General features: G+C 35.2%; 1 protein-coding gene across 1 annotated transcript in view; it reads left to right on the forward strand.

Moving 5' to 3' along the window:
• The window catches only part of LOC119190893 (otoferlin-like), an 87,105-nt gene that overhangs the window by 42,725 nt on the left and 23,022 nt on the right, over nucleotides 1-21,358 (forward strand). The window contains exon 3 of the mRNA XM_037444161.1: nucleotides 7,063-7,251. Coding sequence (XP_037300058.1) covers nucleotides 7,063-7,251 — 189 coding nt within the window. The remainder of the gene's footprint in view (nucleotides 1-7,062; nucleotides 7,252-21,358) is intronic.

Genomic DNA, 21,358 nt, shown 5'->3' on the forward strand with positions numbered 1-21,358 from the left:
CGTTGCAACAGTGCGATCTGTCTTCTTAAGTTAGCTTGACAAGCACCATAGTGCGCCGACATTTCGTCTGACAAAGGTCCTGACGGGTCACCGGTGTTTCTGTATCAGATCGGAAAATAGGAGTCTGCCGTGTACCACCATTGTGGCAACGGGCGCGAAGACATGCTTACACACACGCTTGAGGAGAGCTCAGCCTGGGATCTACAACGTAGCGGTCTAGACCAATCGTCGGCGGAGACCTCTCGTTGCCGGCCGTGGTTTCCGCTATGTTTAGCGTCTAGAGGTAATGACAAGCGATGGCGTCCTTCTGCAAGTGCGTCATCACGTGGAAGAAGCGTGCCGAGCGGGATCGTGAGCTGAACGACCCCTCCTGCAGCCAGAGGAGACGAAGGAGGCGCTGGGCTGACTGGCGTCTCATCCCCTTTAGGTAAAGGGTGTCAGTGAATTCCGCCACAGCATTCCCTACCTGTCATAAGAGGCGACTTGGGGCATAGAGAGAATCGCGGAGTAAGCAGTGGGGGACTACTCGCTCGACTACAACGCCTCTGAGGTAGACAATAATGTGGGTACACGGTCTCCCGATTTGGTAAAGCCTAAAGCGTCCTTTAGCGTACGGAGACATCTCAGCCCCCTCAATTAGAGGTGTCGCAATGCGGCATCGCGCAGGTACGGTTCCGCACAGCTATCTCAGTGCAATAAGATACCGCGTGTTTTGGTTGGTATGCTAGTGTAGGGTGTAAGGGGTTAGGGCCTCGTTCCAGTGCTCGCTCGGATGATGCTATACTCGTTATTGGACCGTAAGACCGATGAAATCAACATTAGCGTTCCATTGTTGCCCAAGTGGCGGTAGCGATAATGCATTTTGTCCCCGCAAAAAACAATGACCAACATTTATACAATCATAAAAACTTCGCGCCGAACCTACTTTTTAAATATATGCTGCGCGGGGTGAAGGCAAACAGAATGGGAAAAATAAAAGCTGGTATAAGCATGGGCTATAAAACGGAATATTCAACAATATACATAACACACATCAAGTCTTTACCTCCGAAAAGATAGGCAGAAGTGCGAGTACGGCACTTATTTTTCGCCATGTGTGTTCTGTCTCATGATGTGATGGGGGACGAGCCTATCGCCATATCGAACACAAACTCCAGGGATATCAAAGACTCCACATTATTGCACTGAAGACATAAAATTTTACTATTGTACCTGTTGCGTTATAAGTCGTAATTCACCAGCGTTAACCTTCACACAATGTAAATCAATAAGCGCAAACTAGGGCGCTCGTATAAATTATAAATTTAATTAAAATTTTACAATAATGGGCGCACGCTACAGTACCGTAGTGTTTGTTGAAGTCTTACCGAAGCAAAGATTATTGCACTGCTAGATGCATTGTAGCCGCTAGCCAATGTCACTTTGATCAAGATGCAGGATAAATGGCATAGTCCAGTATCATATAATGGGGCCGCGGGGCGCATGATCCAAAGCACAATACTTACTAAACGGAACATAAAAATTACTGGCGCGTGGGTACATACATTTAAAAACATTTCTTTGTCAAGCAACAATAACATGCTAACAGGCGTAAAACATGAATATGGAATCTAGCAAAAAATAATAAATAAAATGTAAGCTCTGCAATAACATATTCGTTGTTCATGAATAATTTTTAGCCCAATGCTGACGAAGGTAAAGATAAATATGTGGTTTCATTTATTAACGCAATACAATAACCATGTATATAGCGTGATTGTTATCGACTTACAACATTCTAGGTAATAAATTATGTTAAAATTCTAAGCATTCATAATCATAATGAAATAACCTGTTAATATAAAACACGTTGGCTCTTTTTTCCAGAAATGAGACGATGGAAAATAATTAATAATATTATGTTAAAGTGTAGCTCGGTGGCGTAGTTGCACTGCATGCGCGGTACGACAGCGCTCTGAGGTCCTGGGTTCGAATCCTGGGTCGGGCAAAGTGATATTTGGGTTTTTCTGCTCAGTATCAGCCCGGAGTCTGGAATTTGTGCCTGACATGGCGATAGGTTCGCCCCCTATCACATCATGGGACGTAACACACTTGGCGAAAAGTGGGTGCCTTGGTTGCGCCTCTGCATACCCCTTCGGGGATAAATGCGTGATGTTGTGTGCGTGTGCGTTAAAGTGTAACTAAGGAAAATGTTTTTAAGCTTCATTCAATTCCCCGCTAGCGCTGCATTCGCACTTAAATAACTTATTGCATTGTATTGTGTCGAGTGCTCGACCAAGTATGCAATGATAGACTGAACTAAATATACTCTGCAATCTACTCATTCTTAAAATTTTTGTTGGAGTGATTGCGAATTTCTAGAGAAAACTAAGAGATACTTTAAGCTTGCGAGACTTTTACATCGACATATTTTGTATTAGCTGTGATGGCAAAGAAACAGAGTCAAAGTTATGAGTCTTCATTAAAACTTTACTTGATTATTTATGTCATGAATTTAACGTGATGCTGGGCTTAAGGAAAGAGGACAGGCCGGTCGCCCGGAGCAGACTTCAGGGAGGACGCCGAAGCCTTCAGAAGTATTTCACAGAATCTGGCTAGAATATCGTCAGTCCGTCGTCATCTGCAAACATATAATTGGGTGTTATAAAAAAGATCACCAGGACAAGGGGCGCCAAATAAATATTTCACCGCGCATGCTCAAATAGTTAAAGCCGGCCCAGGTGTTTACGTAGCTTTCACCCATTCAACTTGTCACCGCTTGTACTCGCGTGGACGCACTCGTATAATACCGCTAGTAAAAGTTACACTTTAACGAAAACAACCTATTACGCGAATTCAACACCTAAATAACATTGGAAATAAAACACTTTTAAATGATTATTTACTAGGTCACCGGCTATTCGTACGGACTAAGAAAATGTAGTTTTAAAATATTCTTTTATGAGACTGAATAATCAGAATCAAATGAATATAACTGTATCCGTGTTCAGTATAAAAATCCATTGTATGGTTCTATGTTCTATGTTGAGGAGCTCCTTTTACCGCACTTAACTCATAACAAGTCGGACCGTCGAGCGTGATATACCAGCTATGCGTCTAGCCAGCCCAACTCCTTCCAGAAGCACAGGATCTTCCTGGTTCCTCCACAGGCGTCTCAGAGTGACCCTGGTGTACCGAAGATTTCAGCCCGTTGTGCAGCTACTTCTTCCAATCAAAACTGCGCAACTTCATCTTTGTATGTTTATATACAAAGATGAAAGTCAATTATCACACATATTGTAAACAAAGCAGCATCTTTAAAAAACATAAATAAATGGTAAATTGATTGCATATATTAGATATATTTATATTTTCAGATGTTGACTTTAATATACCTTTTAAAAACACATCTACTTTAAAGATCTCACGGGGACTGCATATCTGAAGGTCTAATGTACATTATATCTGGTTTTGACCTCTCTGGGATTAATCGGTTATTGAATAATATGAGCTAAAGACTGTCCATAAATCGAATTGTCTTCAGTACAAAGTATTTTATTTACTCTATTGTTATTACCTCGTTAAAGTAAATGTATCAGAGCCCGTAACCAAGATACAGCTACACATTCGTTAGCGCTAACTTATACCAGTATGTATATTGTATAGGAATGATTGCTCGGAACGATATGTCTGCTGCTAGGAAACGTCAATCCTATATGTTAGCGTTAACGATTAACGACATTGCTGTTAATGATAAATACAGGGTGTCCGAGAAAATAATGTCAAGCGGAGGTCCAGAGATAGAGCACCCTTGGGGTATCCGAATCACCCCCATATATGTTCCGCGATTTTTCATAGTTTTCGAGTTCATAATATTTTTCTGAATTATTGAGAATTTTCGGTTTGAACAATTAAATGTATTCTTTTTAAAAAAGTAGAAGACTTATTCGAGATTTTTTTATTGCAACTAAATTTTCATTAGTTGTACTTTTCTGATAAAAACAATCAGGTTCGTAACTGTAATGAAAATTATGAAAATGTTGGTGTAAAGTGAAAAACTTACGTTCTATGACTTGTAACTTAAATTTTCTTCTTTGAATTAAAAAACTAAGCAGGTGACTTCGTGGTTCTAAGGTAGGTTAAAAACTTCTCCAAACTCTCAACTAACATATTCATTAAAAAAACATAGACCTTCATGGGGGCTATTTTGGCTAAAATCAGCCTTAAAAGACAGCAAAGTCGAAAATTCTTAAAATTTACCACTAGATTACAATTACTTTTTTTTGACTTCTCATCACTCCTAAGGGTAATTAGTTTGTAAACTAACCGAAAATGACTGCAAGAAAGCTATAAGTTAAACATTTGGCATATTCTTGTGTTTAAGTTCAATTAATTTTGCATGATTCGTTCTCGTGGTTTAAAGTTTGTAAACGTGGATGCAACTGTTTTACCTGCGATTACAATGAGCCGAGGAGACATAATTGACAACAATTAAACAAAATAAGTTAAATATCTTACCTTCCTATGACTGTGGCTACCTGAGCAAAATAATTTGAACCTAATTATTCAAATAAATTTTCGGGTGATAAATATCTGAAGCAACGGTCTCGATGGCATACTATCCAATAAATAATAAATCAACCAAGACTTAGCTCATGTCTTTTACCTTTATTATCTCACTCTAAATGGACGTAGGGGGGAAAACACTTTCACACATGTTGCGGAAACGACAAGAAGTTTTGAGGATTTTCCGCCTGCTGTCAAAACACTTACAAGAAGTAACTAGTATTTATTAAACGTAGGTTAGCGCAACGCAGTTTTGCTTGATGTTAAAAATTTACTTAGTTTCCAAGTCTTCGTTAATCCCGTCTAGTGGTACCAAACCCGGGCAGGTATTAGGAAAATCCACACGGTGTTACCTGGCCTGGGATCCATGACAGGACCATACCTACATGAGCTAAAGGACCAAAGGGTAGCTTGTATTATATTTTTAACTATTATCAGAAGGTTCAAAATATATAAACAAAGTTAATAAATTTACATAAAATATGATAGGCAAAATAAATTATGATCGCATTCACAGAATTTATATTTAATGACACAAACTCAAATACCAAATATGTACATGTTTTCAATGAAAACATATTTATCATTTGCCCGAAAAGTTATTATTTTATTTGCAATAAATTCAAGAATGATGTCTGAAACCGCAGGTGCATTTCTGAATATTTACACAATGTAATTATTTATAACAATTCAATCGTGTGAATTTTAATGAACCATTCAATAATTGTACCCATACAGAAATTCTGTACGTGCAACTTCGTTACAGGCAATGTTATTGTTTTATCGAAGAAATATTTGAAAGCGTTACAGCAATTACACGCGTATTTCGAATAAAACCGGGCGACTGATTGTATAGCCTTCAAAACCAGACACTTTAATTTGAATTCCACTTAAATGCACAGGAGCATGAAAATAGAAAATAAATGTTAATAAATAATTATATACGTACCCATAAGTACCTAGCCTGCTATATGATTAATTCATTTTGCTTGGTATTGTTGATCGAAGGCATTTTAGTTCAGTATTATCACGGATAATATATTAGTATTATGACGGAGATTTTTGCTCCTGTTGGTTATAAATTCATTTCAATGTTTAGGCATAGATATGATGTTAATATCAAGCACTCAAAATAGTAAGATAACTACACGGTGATAATATTAAAATGAATACGGAATATAAAGTAACAAAGTAAGAAGGCAAACAAAAATACTTTTACTAAAGTTGTGTGACCGAAGAAAGCGCGGTTCAATATATATAAGAAAGATACCACCTACCGAAATAAATCGAAACCCTGTTTCGATGCTCTTGTTGTACTGCAAAAAGTAACTACAATTTTTTATTAGTTCTTTTGTTATAAAATTTTATAGTATGTACTTATGTAGTAATATTACAATTTAATCAAAGGATTTTCCTTACTCCTTGGATGGTGTAGTTGAATTACGATACGACTGCAGTGCTGAGGTTTCGGATTCAATCAACATGGAGTCTAGCATTTACGTCTTATAAGGCGATTGGCTCGCCTCCAATCATTCCTGGGATGGAATAAACACAGCGGATATTTGGTGCACCAGTAGCGTCCCTGCATAACCCTTCGAAGATAAAAAGGCGTTTGTGTTTCTCTTTATATTTCTTCACAAAACAATAATAATTTATGATGATTTTAAAATTAAGTCGACTTTCAATGGTTCCGTTTTCTTACGTCAGATAAGTTTACCTCTTTACTGCTATAATTGATTATCGTCATCGCGTTTGTTATAGCAACTATCAGATTATAAATTGCTTGAAAAATAAACATCGACAACTTATATGTATCGTTCTAAAATATATCGCCTGGGAAACGATTTATTATCACTCCTCGTGCAATCAAATTGTCGCGAACAAATGCCCTACTCTTTAATTTGAAACAACTATTATTCCCATTGAGTTTACTAAACAAAGGTGTCAATTGCAGCTATAAATTATACTCGAACAAGACTACTGTAGCAGTTTATAAGCTGTGTATTTCTTTTATTGAAAGAACAATTCGATTTTTTTGCTATTGTTGAACATAATATAATATTTTGCATAGGACGTAGCTTATTAAAAACAATCTATGCTCAACATTTAAGAAATGAAGATAGAAATCTGCTTTACAAATTAAAATTGATTATTCATTTTAGTATCCAGTTTGCCAATTAGTGGACTTTGTTTTATTCTTTTTACTATTTCGCGACTGGCGACCTATCTGATGTTCAAATCTTCTTGAGTAACTACTTGCTGGAACCGCGTTTATAGATAGGAAAACTATTTTAAAACCAAATAAATAACCGAGTAATATTCTGAATATTTTATTAATATCATTACCAGAATGTAATTGTAAAGCCCATAATGACTGCGAAGCTCTTTAGATGCTGAGGTGCAAAATTATTTATTTTTGCACATTTTATTGAACATTCTGTGTACGGGCGGTTTTTAATGTCATTTATGCTAATTGGTTTAATGTAATTTTGAACTCATATACCTTTTCTCCTGCAGCGCTTCGAATGGATCGTGCACCGACCAGTAGGCCCGGGAGAGGTCCTCACCCTGAGCCTCATGTCCCGCGCCCGCTGGAGCTCTCCCCGGACCCTCGGCGTCTACCGGCTGGGCCTGCAGATCCTTGTCAATGATGGCCAACTCTCCATCACTGATACCTTGGTTGACGATCATAACCGAGCTGTTCCCGTAAGTACTTTCAGACGTTTTTTCTTGATACGAGCACAGCAATATAATTCCTCTCCATCAAGTGGTAAGTGGAAAGTAGTGTATCGATGATCATCCTTGTTAGGCGATACTTATGCTGGGCTGCACGAAACCCAATATACACACAATGGCCCCGGAAAACGACACACCTACGTAGCCCACTGTGGCGGTTTTTATATCTTGTTTAAGGGAGTTGCTAGTCCGGTGGATATGAATATTTTTCCGCCAAAATTGAATAGTATTTTTCTCTTTCAATTAATTATATTCTGATTCAACGATACCATTTTATGAGTAGTTTTGTACGTGTATGGTATCTGAATTTATGGGCAGAGTGCACTGATATAATAACGAGCACAACACGATGTTCAACAACATTGCAATGTATGCTATACCATGTATGCTCACAGGAAACAAACATGGTAAGATCGACAACATGCTCAACAATTATAATTTTCTTTGTGGTCACTGTTGAAATATGCGGCTGCAAATTACTTACCCCCTTATTCATAGACGTTTTTTATCTAACGATCGAGTAAAGCTGTGATAACAAGTCTGTTTCTCAGTGCTGACGGCATGGCAGTCTTCTCATTGCGTAGACATAGAGCCGTTGTGATTGGCTAATATTGAGATACAACAATAATAGCCAATCACAACGGCCCTATGTCTGTTTCTCAGTGCCATTTTGCACTGAGAAACATACTTGTTATCACAGCTTTACTTCGTCCTTAGATAAAAAACGTTTATGAATAAGGGGGTTAGTGTTTTGCGGTTGTCACATCGCCTGCAAGCTTTATCCTTAATATTTTGAACGACACACAAGTACTTAATCTAGTGGTTTTTCTATGATCGAAATTAGGGCGTCGAATTTCATCTATAACACATACTATACACATTTTTTCTGTACGATTTCTTTATGAACTTTAATTATGCCAAATCTAAGACTCCACGCCCGAAATGTGTTTAAAAAGGAGTATAAAGTTTTACTTCGCGTATTTATATATAGTTCGAATTTTGATTAGGTACAAGTTTTGTGAGCGAAGGAAAAAAAACTATAGTTATTATCGGAGAAAATGTCTAACCATTGTAAAAATATATAAGTACCTTCTTCTCTCAGCTCTGACTGCGTACGTCATTAACGAAGGATTAGTGTAATCTTCGTCTAAGAACTTTCAAAATCGGGATAGTTTCATGGTCTTATTCATAATAAAACTATTGAATTATCGGAAGTTTATCTGGGCGTTATCGGAGGCATGTAAAAAATTGGTATTCATAATGGTTCAATTGCGCTAAAAGTCTCCGATAAAGATGCTTTAATTTATCGAGCCTAACCCCCGTCTTTACACCTATGTTAAGCGTTCGATAGCAAAAAAATGGTTGACGTCGGTCAGCTGTTTCGTGTTTGACGCTTGTTGCCAAAGTCAGTGTGTACTTAGAAGTATACAACATTTCGATCATTTTCGTTTCAAGAAGTAATTTTATTTAGTTACGTATTAAAAATGCAAGCCAGGCTGCTTTAGGTAAAAAATGTGTCGTCAGAAATTCGATCGGTTTTCTCTGGATAATGATGAATTCCGTAAACGGTATTATTTTTCCAAACATACGGCTGCATTTATAAGTGACTGATAGTCCGCGAAGAGTTGCAGCTTCACCGTATAGGTTGTGGCAGATCACCAGAATTGCAAGTATTAATTAACTGCATTGACATGTTGCGATCGTCATGAAGTAAGTTAATTCTATTCCATATTACACAGACTTCGGTAAATACGTATACCTAATGATGAGCTACTTTTAGATTAGTTTTTTTAATAGATGTAAGATGTTGGAGACCTCTATGGATTATCTTAAGCCACTACCAGTGGTATATGTAGCAAAGTGGAGCGTGCGCTTGTACTTATAACATGTTGCAGATTATAACTATGCCCCACTTCTTTTCAGAGGAACCCTTGTTAAGGCTGGAATTTCACCACGTAAAAGACTTCCCATCTATAATTGGTTGTATTTATTACACCCATATACAATAAAAAATATGGTTTATGATGCAGCCTAATATTATATAGAAAAGGATATTATTTCCTCAATGTTGTTGTTCATAAGATTTAAAGGTTCGTTATAGGTGACTTGTGATGCTAATCTTCAGATCAGAGAGATTGTTAGATGGCAAAGCAGCACTCATAACTCCCGGATATTGCAACAAGAACTTTGGTGTGTGGAAACAGCATTTTCAATGTCTGTAACATGGCATATCTTAAATTTGGCAATGTGAAGACTACTGTTGTGGCTCTTGCAGTGTTGCACAACATTGCAATTGCTCAAAGAGAAATATATGCCACAGAACAATGTTTCCAATATTGAAGAGGTGTCAGAATCAATTATTATCATCATTGAACCAAAATCTAGATTAAAGTTGTTCACACTGAAAGGTAACTAATTATACAACATAATTAAAGTTAGTCATTGTCATTTATTTTAATAAAATGTATATTTTTCTTTTATTAATATATATCAATTTTGATTTTTTTATTTCACTGGTGCTCATTGTCATTGTTACAATTTATTCTGCAGATGTGGGACAAACCTGAAATTATGCAATGTATAAGAATTCAACATAATTTGAAATAAAAAAAATGTTTATTCAAATATACAACAGTAGTATCCCACAGGATTATAGTATAAATTATAAATTACTTAATGATGATTTGTTAATACCTCCCTTATATTTCCAGGTGGAGGTGGATTACGAGTATAGTATACTAATGCATCATATGCATGCCTTAATCTGTGTACTTTAGAAATTGTAAATCATATTTGATTATATGATGACTTGTCATAAGAGCCTTTTATATATATGCCTACATGATAAATAAAGGTTTTTATTTATTTTATTTGTTATTTTAACTAATAAAGACCTCAAAAATGTTTTACTTATGACCTACCTAAAACAACAATGTCCTACATGATTATAGCATAAAATGGATACATACATATCTCCTTTATATTTTCTATTGGAAGTGGGTTCTGAGGAGGCACAATGAGCATGATCTAAAAAATAAAATTGATTTATTCCTTTTATATTTAATTGTGCTGTTTTAACTTTATTATTTGTGCTAAATGCCACCAGGGTACATAATCACTATTGTATATTATTCAAATATTTTATTTATATGAATATTTTAAGAGTGGCTATCATAGTGCGTATTGCAAGAGTAGCAATATTTCATTTCAGTTAGCACAGCTCCCCAAATGAATCTACGACATCTATATGAAATTGTAGTTCGTGTCGACATTCACGTTCAAGAATTCATATTCTTTTAGGGAGGGTTTTGGTTAGGGGAGCGGGTTCATACCCGGTCCCTAATCAATTACTTCAACAAAATCTTGTAAAAAGCAATAGTTAGTAATGCAGGAATGCATAGCGCAAACGTTCAAATACAGAAAAGAGCTGCACCAACCTTGTCTTCCTCCAACTACATTTCACTTCTCTATTTTATCTCTCTCCATTTTATCGCAATTTGCTGCCTGCGTTCTTCCAAGTTTTACAAAGAATTTAGAGAACATCAAATAAATCTTCCTCCTGTATTTATTTTATTTACTTTTTTGACAAACGCCATTGTGACAATGACTAGACAATTTTTTTTTATTGTCTGTTTCCAGAGACAAGACTTGGTAGTAATTGGTAGAACTTATTTAATTTTTTTTTTCTACGAAATGGCAACATTGTGCACATTTAAAGGCCTTTTTGTTATCGGAGGTTTACGAAACCATTATGAATAAGAAATTTTATCGAAGGCTCGATAAGCTTAGAGGACGTTTTAACTATTTGCGATTTATACCTTCGATAAGGGTTTTATTATGAATAAGACCATCAGAGATTAGCGTTTTCAATTAGAAGCTAAAAACAATTTAATCAGCTTTAAAAATATAATCTTACTAATTTTATAAATAAATGCGAAAGATATTGGATGTCTCTCAGAAATATCTAAACGTTGATGCCGCTGAATAAATTTAGATGATATTTGAGACGTGGTTAGACCGTTTTGCCCCGAATACGTGAAGCGTGTTAAGAGTATTTGAATTTTTAATCAGTTTTTCTTTAAATACGGTGCTGGCACCTCCTACAAACGTACAGATTTTTTTTAGTTTCACGAAGCCGCGATCAATACTTTACATAGAATATGGATAAAGGAATACTCATCCATATTCCTAACAAATAAATATTTTTTCGGGATTTGTTTTATAGTTTTGTGCAGGTATGTTACGAGTTTTGATTCCACGTAAACAAATTTAACTGCAGTGCAGGCTAAAGCTGCGGTCTACAACTTACCTTTAGCCGTATTGGTACTATTGAAGTCCACTTAGGTGCCTTTGCTTAAACTCCTCATTTATCTTACTTCACTTAGATTATTATACCATACTAATAAGAGTAATGTATATAATAACATGATTAAGATTCTTATCTCGTATTTAGGTAAATGTTATAAGTAAAGTTTTTTTAAAAATTGATTTTGTAATATTTTCGAACTTTATGTTGTTCACCGATTCCACACATCACATCTTTTAGCACATGTCTAAACAGATGCTGTTTGCCAGGTTTTAGCGCTAGGTCAAACCCTACTTAACCTATTTAACATTCACCATCTTAAAGATAAGCAGAGAAGCGACGAGTTATGTAATACAGCATTTCACACTAACAAATCAACGCTAAATTATGCTTGTCGTAAATTACATCCTGACGCAGTATACTTATATCAAACTATGGGTTGCCACGTATTTAGTTTATACGCGATGATTTCAACCCTGTTTTCCTTGTTCTCATTCATGTCAAGATATATTACTTAAATTATTAATAAGTGACGAACGTTTGCGTTTTGTTCTATTCAATAAAATGAATTCAACGAATGAATAAGTCTCTTTTAGATAGCAGAACATATTCCAGTATTATTTTATTACGTTTGTATTATTACATTTTTATTAATATTTTTTGTTGCTAAATTGGAAACTAATTTATTATTATTATAAGTGTCCGCTAAATCGAAAATAATATTTTTTTTTTATTTATTTTGATAACTTCTCCTGTGAAAATATAGCACTTTTATAAGATTTTTATGATTCGCTTTAAAGAGCGTGTGAATTCGTTTTGCAAAGCACTTTTAGATAACAAATAATATTTAAACGATTTGTAGATTGTGTTCGCGGCGCCACCCATGTTTATATCTCCTTTTCTAGAAAAGAAGTCATTTATAAATGTTACATTTATAATATTTATTTTGTATTGTATTTCTGCAGAATACTTTACTGTTACGTATATATGTATGTATATACTGTTTTAGAAACGGTAGATGTTTATACAAACTGTCGTGTTACTAAGAGGTTGCTAGCGGTTTGATACATATTCCCTGGAACTATATTGCGAAAATTTCACTATAATCACTTCTTCTTCAGCCTTTAGAAGTCCACTGCTGAACATAGGCCCCAAAAATTTCCTGACCACCGGCCATAATAACTTTCTTTTAATCACATTCCACAAAAGTGTCTGTACATTAACATGATTAATTGTATCGCGTAAGAGAAATAAATTTCGCATTATAAACGTAGGGCTAAAATATTTAAACCTACAGTTGTTTATTATTTACATACTTAAGAATAACCAAAAGTTCCTTGCATTCTAAGCGTTTCTATTTTAATTTATCGAAACCGACAATACCCCGGATAAAAACACAATATTTTCGTGTAAACTGTTATTCGTTCAGTCCCGTATTCCTCATGCAGAGTGGTAAAATCAAATCGCGGGCTTGGCGTGTTTATAGCGCTGAAACACAATATGTTCGCCCGGGTAGGTAGATTAGCTGTAAATTGAACATACTCTGTCTTGACAGTACATGTGCTCTGCACAAAGCAATATTCCCTTTGTGCGTGTAAATTGTAATATATTGTTATATTATATTATTTAATAGTGTTTATATTCAAATAGCTACAAATAATCAGGCGGAACAAAATCTATTGCATGGTTAAAAGTTTAACGGATCCGTTTGATGGTGAAATTTGGTATTAAAATTAAAATTCGTTATTTCTTATGACTCATTATCATATTGCTAAGATTTTAATGTATCCCGTTACTTATATGTAGAACATATTTAGAGCATAAATATAAGGGTCTATATAAATAATCGCTAGACTCGAATTTGATTTACTGGAAAGAATATTTATTATTCTCACCTGTCCGTTAGAATTTAAGCAACATGTTAAGTTTGCAAAGAATAAATAAGATACAATAGGGTTTACCCATTATCCGACACACTGCATATAATCCACATATCTGTACTCAATATATAAATTTATCACAACTTGAATAACTTACATTTAATTACCGCGTAATAAAGCCAGGTTATTTGTTTATGAAATGTAGTAATGTTTACTTCATTCATATCGTCCGTTATGAGTAATTGAATACGAACGATTTCATTTAAATTTTAGGATTGCCTTATAAATTGTTATGTTCGATATGCAATATCAACTCTATATTGTTGCAACTGTTAAACTAAGTTATATCTATATATATATAAAAATGAATCCCTATTTCCCTTGGTCACGCCATCACGCGTGAACGGCTGGGCCGATATCACAATTTTTTTTTGTTGTGTTTTTTATTGTCAGCAGATGGTTCTTATAAAATAAAAAAATCAAAAAATTGCGCGGAAAATTAGAAAACTTAACGAAAGTATTAATTTTATATAACTGTCAATTGTTTGAAATAACTGTCAGCGATTGACAGAATGCGTGCTGCAAATTCATAGTTAAGACGGGACAACGTTTGTCGGGTCAGGGCCCTTATTCTGTATGATAGTGTAAACGCATAACGCGGCCGTGTCATGTTATCTTCGAGAAATGTGCGTGGAATGGTATTCTGTAAGCCAGTGGTTCTCAAACTTTTTAAATGACGGAACCCTTTTGGGAAGCAAAATACTTGATGGAACCCTACAATAAAACAATTGTTTTTATACGCGCGCTCACAAGTATACTACCCGCTCGTTTTAAGTTTGCCGCTGGCGATAGGTATGATGTTCGAAAAGTAGCGTCAGCAAAACATAATATAAAAATATTTTTTATTTAACTGTAACAATAAAAATTGTGTACGTACATATTTGGGTAAAACTATGACACATAATAAGTTTTGTTGTCACGTGGAGGAGGGTACGCGCATTCCACAGACCGGCAAACTTAGAGCGAACGGGTTGTACAAGTATAAAATTGTTGATACCAAACTTATGAGATATTGTACCAGCTATTGTAACACACGTTTCTACAAATACAAATAAATAACGTTCATAGCGTTTTGTCTCCGCGCGGCCGCGGAGCGACCAGAGAGAGGTGTTTTGATTTTTTTTTCTAAATTCTTGCGGAACCCCGACAGAGGTATCACGGAACCCTAGGGTTCCGCGGAACACACTTATGGTCTTATTCATAATAAAACTATCAGAATTATCGGAAGTTTATCTGGGCGTTATCGGAGGCATGTAAAAAATTGGTATTCATAATGGTTAAATTGCGCTAAAAGTCTCCGATAAAGATGCTTTGATTTATCGAGCCTAACCCCCGTCTTTACACCTATGTTAAGCGTTCGATAGCAAAAAATGGCTGACGTCGGTCAGCTGTTTCGTGTTTGACGCTTGTTGCCAAAGTCAGTTTGTACTTAGAAGTAAACAGCATTTCGATCATTTTCGTTTCAAGAAATAATTTTATTTAGTTACGTATTAAAAATGCAAGCTAGGCTGCTTTAGGTAGAAAAATGTGTCGTCAGAAATTAGATCCATTTTCTCTGGATAATGATGAATTCCGTAAACGGTATTATTTTTCCCAACATACGGCTGCATTTATAAGTGACTGATAGTCCGCGAAGAGTTGCAGCTTCACCGTATAAGTTGTGGCAGATCATCAGAATTGCAAGTATTAATTAACTGCATTGACATGTTGGGATCGTCATGAGGTAAGTTAATTCTATTCCATATTTATACAGACTTCGGTAAATACGTGTACCTAATGAAGAGCTACTTTTAGATTCGTTTTCTTAATAGATGTAAGATGTTGGAGACCTCTATGATTATCTTAAGCCACTACCAGTGGTATATGTAGCAAAGTGGAGCGTGCGCTCGTATTATATACTGCAGATTATAATTATGCCCCACTTCTTTTCAGAGGAACCCTTGTTAAGGCTGGAATTTCACCATGTAAAGACTTCCCATCTATAATTGGTTGTATTTATTACACCCATATAACATTAAAAAATATGGTTGTGATGCAGCCTAATATTATATAGAAAAGGATATTATTTCCTCAATGTTGTTGTTCAGGTAAGATTTAAAGGTTTGTTGTAGGTGAATTGTGATTCTAATCTTCAAATCAGAGATATTTGATGGCAAAGCAGCACTCATAACTCCCGGATATTGCAACAAGAACTTTGGTGTGTGGAAACAGCATTTTCAATGTCTGTTTCATGGCATATCTTAAATTTGGAAATGTGAAGACTACTATTGTGGCTCTTGCAGTGTTGCACAACATTGCAATTGCTCAAAGAAAGATATATGCCACAGAAGTGTGTCCAATATTGAAGAGGTGTCAGAATCAATTATTATCATCATTAACCCAAAATCTAGACTAAAGTTGTTCACACTGAAAGGTAACTAATTATACAACATAATTAAAGTTAGTCATTGTCATTTGTTTTTATAAAATTTATATTTTTCTTTTATTAATATATCTCAATTTTATTTTTTTATTTTACTGGAGCTCATTGTCCATCTGAATAGCATGTAACTCTTTCCTGTGTTGCACTTCTACTGTTGCAATTTATTCTGCAGATGTGGAACAAACCTGAAATTATGCAATGTATAAGCATTCAACATAATTTGAAATAAAAAATGTTTATTCAAATATACAACAGTAGTATCCCACAGGATTATAGTATAAAATTTAAATTACTTAATGATGATTTGTTAATACCTCTCTTATATTTCCAGGTGGAGGTGGATTATAGTATACTAATGCATCATATGCATGCCTTAATCTGTGTACTTTACAAATTGTAAATCATATTTGATTATATGTTGACTTGTCATAAGAGCCTTTTATATATATGCCTACATGATAAATAACGGTTTTTATTTATTTTTCTTTCTTATTTCAACTAATAAAGACCTCAAAAATATGTTTTACTTATGACCTACCTAAAACAATAATATCCTACATGATTAAAGCATAAAATGCATATATAGATATCTCCTTTATATTTTCTATTGGAAGTGGGGTCTGAGGAGGCACAATGAGCATGATCTAAAAAATAAAATTGATTTATTCCTTTTATATTTCATTGTGCTGTTTTAACTTTATTATTTGTACTGAATGCCACCACGGTACATAATCACTATTGTATATTATCCAAATATTTTATTTATATGAATATTTTAAGAGTGGCTATCATAGTGCGTATTGTTGCGTAATAGTTGCGTTGACATGCGCAATGCAAGAGTAGCAATATTACATTTCAGTTAGCACAGCTCCCCCAAATGAATCTACGACACCTATATGGAATTGTAGTTCGTGTCGACATTCACGTTCAAGAATTCATATTCTTTTAGGGAGGGTTTTGGTTAGGGAGCGGGTTCATACCCGCTCCCTAATCAATTTCTTCAACGTAATCTTGTAAAAAAAGCAATAGTTAGTAATGCAGGCATGCATAGCGCAAACGTTCAAATACAGAAAAGAGCTGCACCATCTTTGTCTTTCCCCAACTACTTTTCACTTCTCTACCATTTTATCGCAATTTGCTGCCTGCGTTCTTCCAAGTTTTACAAAGAATTTCGAGAACAACAAATAAATCTTTCTCCTGTATTTATTTTATTTACTTTTTTGACAAACGCCATTGTGACAATGACAGACAATTTTTTTTTATTGTCAGTTTCCAGAGACAAAACTTGGTAGTAATTGGTAGAACTTATTTAAATGATTTTTTTTCTACGAAATGGCAACATTGTGCACATTTAAAGGCCTTTTTNGTTATCGGAGGTTTATGAAACCATTATGAATAAGAAATTTTATCGAAGGCTTGGTAAGCTTATAGGACGTTTTAACTATTTGCGATTTATACCTTCGATAAGGGTTTTATTATGAATAAGACCATTAGAGTATAGCTGCTGTAAGCCAAATTTCTATAGTCCTAAACATGATGCGTTGTGTTACGTGCTTGTTACACACTGTCAAAATAACGTGCGGGATAGAGAATAAGGCCCCAGCTAGTATTATTATACATTAGCACGGTGCGTTTTCAACATTCCTTTCCGCCGTGCATGTGCAAACTTTGGAATGAACTCCCTGCAACGATTTTTCCTGAGCGAAAGAGAGAAGAGAAGCTATGACTTCTTCTTTAAACGAGGTTTAATAAGCGTGCTAACCTCCCGATAGACAACGGCCTGGCTGCGCCTCTGGCATTGCTACAGCCCATAGGCGGCGAATGGTGCTTACCATCAGGCAGACCGCTTGTTCGTTTCCCGACTAAGGCAATAAAAAAACCTGTCTACAGGTACGCAGAAAAACTTAATACAATTTTATTAACTGTTATAACAGGTTTGTTTTTTTTAGAAGCCGTCTAAGATTATGAAATTATGTTCAACAGTCTTTATAAACATTTAAATGCAAACCCTACAACTGTAAATATTATTGGCGACGTAACGCTACGTTTACGTTTATGTGCCACGTGCTTATAGGCTCCCAACTCAGAAGACTTACACGTTAACCAACCTTAGAACAAACCTGAACATTGATTTTCTATGTTGCCGATCGTGCAAGCAAGTACTCACATTTATATTATATATATACATATTTCCTATCTTTTATTCTACATAATAATGTATTACATTTCATATTGTCCTTAGTAGACAAAAGACAAATCGAAAATGGAAAAGAGAAGATTTAGACATCCATTATTATTATAAAATCGAAATATATTTCCTGCCATCCTTTAGCCGTACTTCCGCCCTGTATGCTTATTATCTGTTCGTTGTCTGGAACAAGCTTAAAAGATGTATTTATTTACTTTGTGGTTTGTGAGATGTATTTTTCTGTGGTAGCACTGGATAGCCTTTGAGAAACTATGTTTTCAGTCTTTTTACTTTAACGAGAGTACACACAAAGGCATTATCATTATCCTAACGAAGACAGAGACGTAAGCTGTCTTTATACAGAGTAATTTTTCATCGCGTTATTAAAATATTAAACCATAATATGTTCGTGTTAATCTCTGCTAACATTGTGCCGTAAATTATCCATGAATAACAAATATTTCAGCCAAAAATCTCGGTTTTAGTTTTCTGACTTTTGTCAGATTTTTATTTTAGTGCGAATATGGTAAGTGTATGTGTATTTCTAACTGAAAGGTATAATTTAAAAGTATGATGTTGCCGCTACTACAAATTATAATCTTCGTGTAATAGTGGCCTTAGGGTATGTGTAATTAAAATAACTTTTATTAATACGGTGCGTTCGGGTAAGATCATTTAACGAAAAAATACCACGAAACTATGGTTATTTTTTAGTTTAAGCTACCTAGGCACCGACGCTGTTTCTTTCTGCCGCGCCGTATAATATGGTTGAACACCGCATTGACCACACCCAACGAGCGCGTCAGTGTTACATGCAGTAATAAGTTGTCGCTAGCTACACATACATGTGCATTGTACATACCTACACACCTACCCAAACAACCATACCCCCAAGTTCTTGATGTGATATCGCGCTGGAGAGGTATTCCGTTCATGTGGTATTTATAGCAGCTTGGGGCTCGCGCGCAGCTGAGTAACAAAACTGGATATTTATCTATCTTCATTAAAATATATATTTTCTAGACTCCACTCAACAACCCTATTTATATCCTGCTGTATAGTATGTTGTGATTCGAGTTCTGCTCAACATCAAGAACTTATTTAAGGTCATCTGCAAATAATAATTGGGTAGATATATTAATTGCTTTTGATAAATTCACTTACCATTAAGATGAAGAGTAACGGGCCCAGTTACTTTGACTTACGCCGGATCTCGTATCGTATGGTTGAGAAAGGTTAATGCCACAGTCGATGTACTGACATCTCTCGCGTAGATAGCTGCGGCTAGCAAACAAAGTTAACGAGCGTGGAGTGCAGTCTACTCTAGCCGGTTTGGATAAAGAGACGGCGTTATCCATTGTGTCAAAGGCTTTCCGAAAATCAAAGTAGGCAACGTCCACCTATCGACCAGTATCCACCCCCGGCATAAGGTGATCATTTATTAACGCAATATCAATATTACTGAGTATATAGGAAGTATAAAGCTAGGCACGGCTGTGTCTGGTAAAATAGAATTATTAACGCGTTTTGTATGGTTTTATCCCCTAGCGCTGTACTGGTATATCGCACTCGGTCCATTTTTATTACTATTTGTTTGGCTGGATATGTTTATGGTTACAATAATATTTCTTTGTTTTACTTTATTATATTTTTTTTGGGGTGATGAATATTATTTAAAAATTAATATATTCTAAATAAATTACCATGAAATAAATACCCACATCAATAGGCTAGTTGGGAATACAAAGAACTGTCTGATATGAATGTTGGCAGTATCAAAATCCAACGACATATGGCTCTGAATCTTCTAAAATTGTACATATGTACTCCAAGTGCATTATCGCTTACTTTACCTTTTTACCAGATAAGTTCTCCATAAGAATTTTGGAGGTATGTCTAGAGCCCTAAGCAATCTGTCTTGCACGGTAATGCTGCATTGAATCATATCATATTATGCGCAAGATTTTGCCAGCGGCTCCCCCTGCGTGAGTAAGTTTTTACAGGAATAAATATTTTCATAATGTAGCTTAATTAGGGAAAAAATAAAAATTGGTTTACTATTTACAAATTAATATAGATTACTAAAAATTATCGGGATTTCTGCTTACTTTTATATGGGCCCTTTTATTAAACCGATAGAATACTTTGATAAGAGCAAGGGGCTTCACAAGGCTTTATCCTTAATACGGATTACGCTTCCAAGTAGTCCATTTTACAAAGAATATTCAAAATTATGGAAGAAGATAAATGTATAGATATAAAATGAGATGGAGACCTTACATGTGTCAAAGTTCAGTTGTATATATCATGTACTTCATGTTATGGGCATATGTCGAGACTACTTTTGTAAAATTTCTTTCTCGGCAACAATTCAACGAAATGGACTCACCATTGTTGGTCGAACTTAGGCGAACGCGAGCGTAAGCAAATTGAGACAAGAGACACAGAGGAAGAGATTTGGAAGAATTCATATTATTTCCCTATTTATATTCTGTACTACAAACATTGTTGAAATCAAGGGTTCTCGATCACATGAATAAGTTTTCGAGAGTCCTTAATTCATAAAAGCTTGTTAGCAATCAATTAACTTGCTATAACACAAATAAAATATTCAATATTACTAATATTATGAATATCACACTATGTGAATATGTATGGATGTTTGTTAGAAGTAGGTAAACATCAAACTTAAACTATTGAACGGATTTATAAAACTAACTTTGTCCGCGGCTATATCCGCGCGAAAAAAGATTTTCCAGGATAAATTGGCTTTAAAACTCAGAAGTAATGTAGCTTCTTATTTATGAAAGAAATTTCAAAGGCGATTCAGTAGTTCCAGAGCCTACTTAACAAACCTACAAATTCACAATTTTTCCTCTTTATATTAATATAGATTTGGCATACAGATAGATAATCTGAACTAACATACAGCCTATTTTCTATCCTGGGAAAGTGTATGATGAAACTTTTATTCAGGGAAAGGTTTTATTTTTCTGCCATTACGCCACTGCTGGACTCCGGTCTTCCCAAAGCTCATTATAAAGAGAATGATACTCGATTATATTTTGTATCTTTAATTTGGATTCAAAAAATATTTACAGGGCACCCACTTATGTATCTCTAATTATATAAAACTAATAAAGATATGTTGTATGTGTTGCTTTACGAATTGACACATATTTTATTTGTCAAAGTAATACCGCCCGTATTGGAATCCTTTG

Source organism: Manduca sexta, chromosome 27 (assembly GCF_014839805.1).
Source record: "Manduca sexta isolate Smith_Timp_Sample1 chromosome 27, JHU_Msex_v1.0, whole genome shotgun sequence".
In the NCBI taxonomy this organism is placed as follows: domain Eukaryota; kingdom Metazoa; phylum Arthropoda; class Insecta; order Lepidoptera; family Sphingidae; genus Manduca; species Manduca sexta.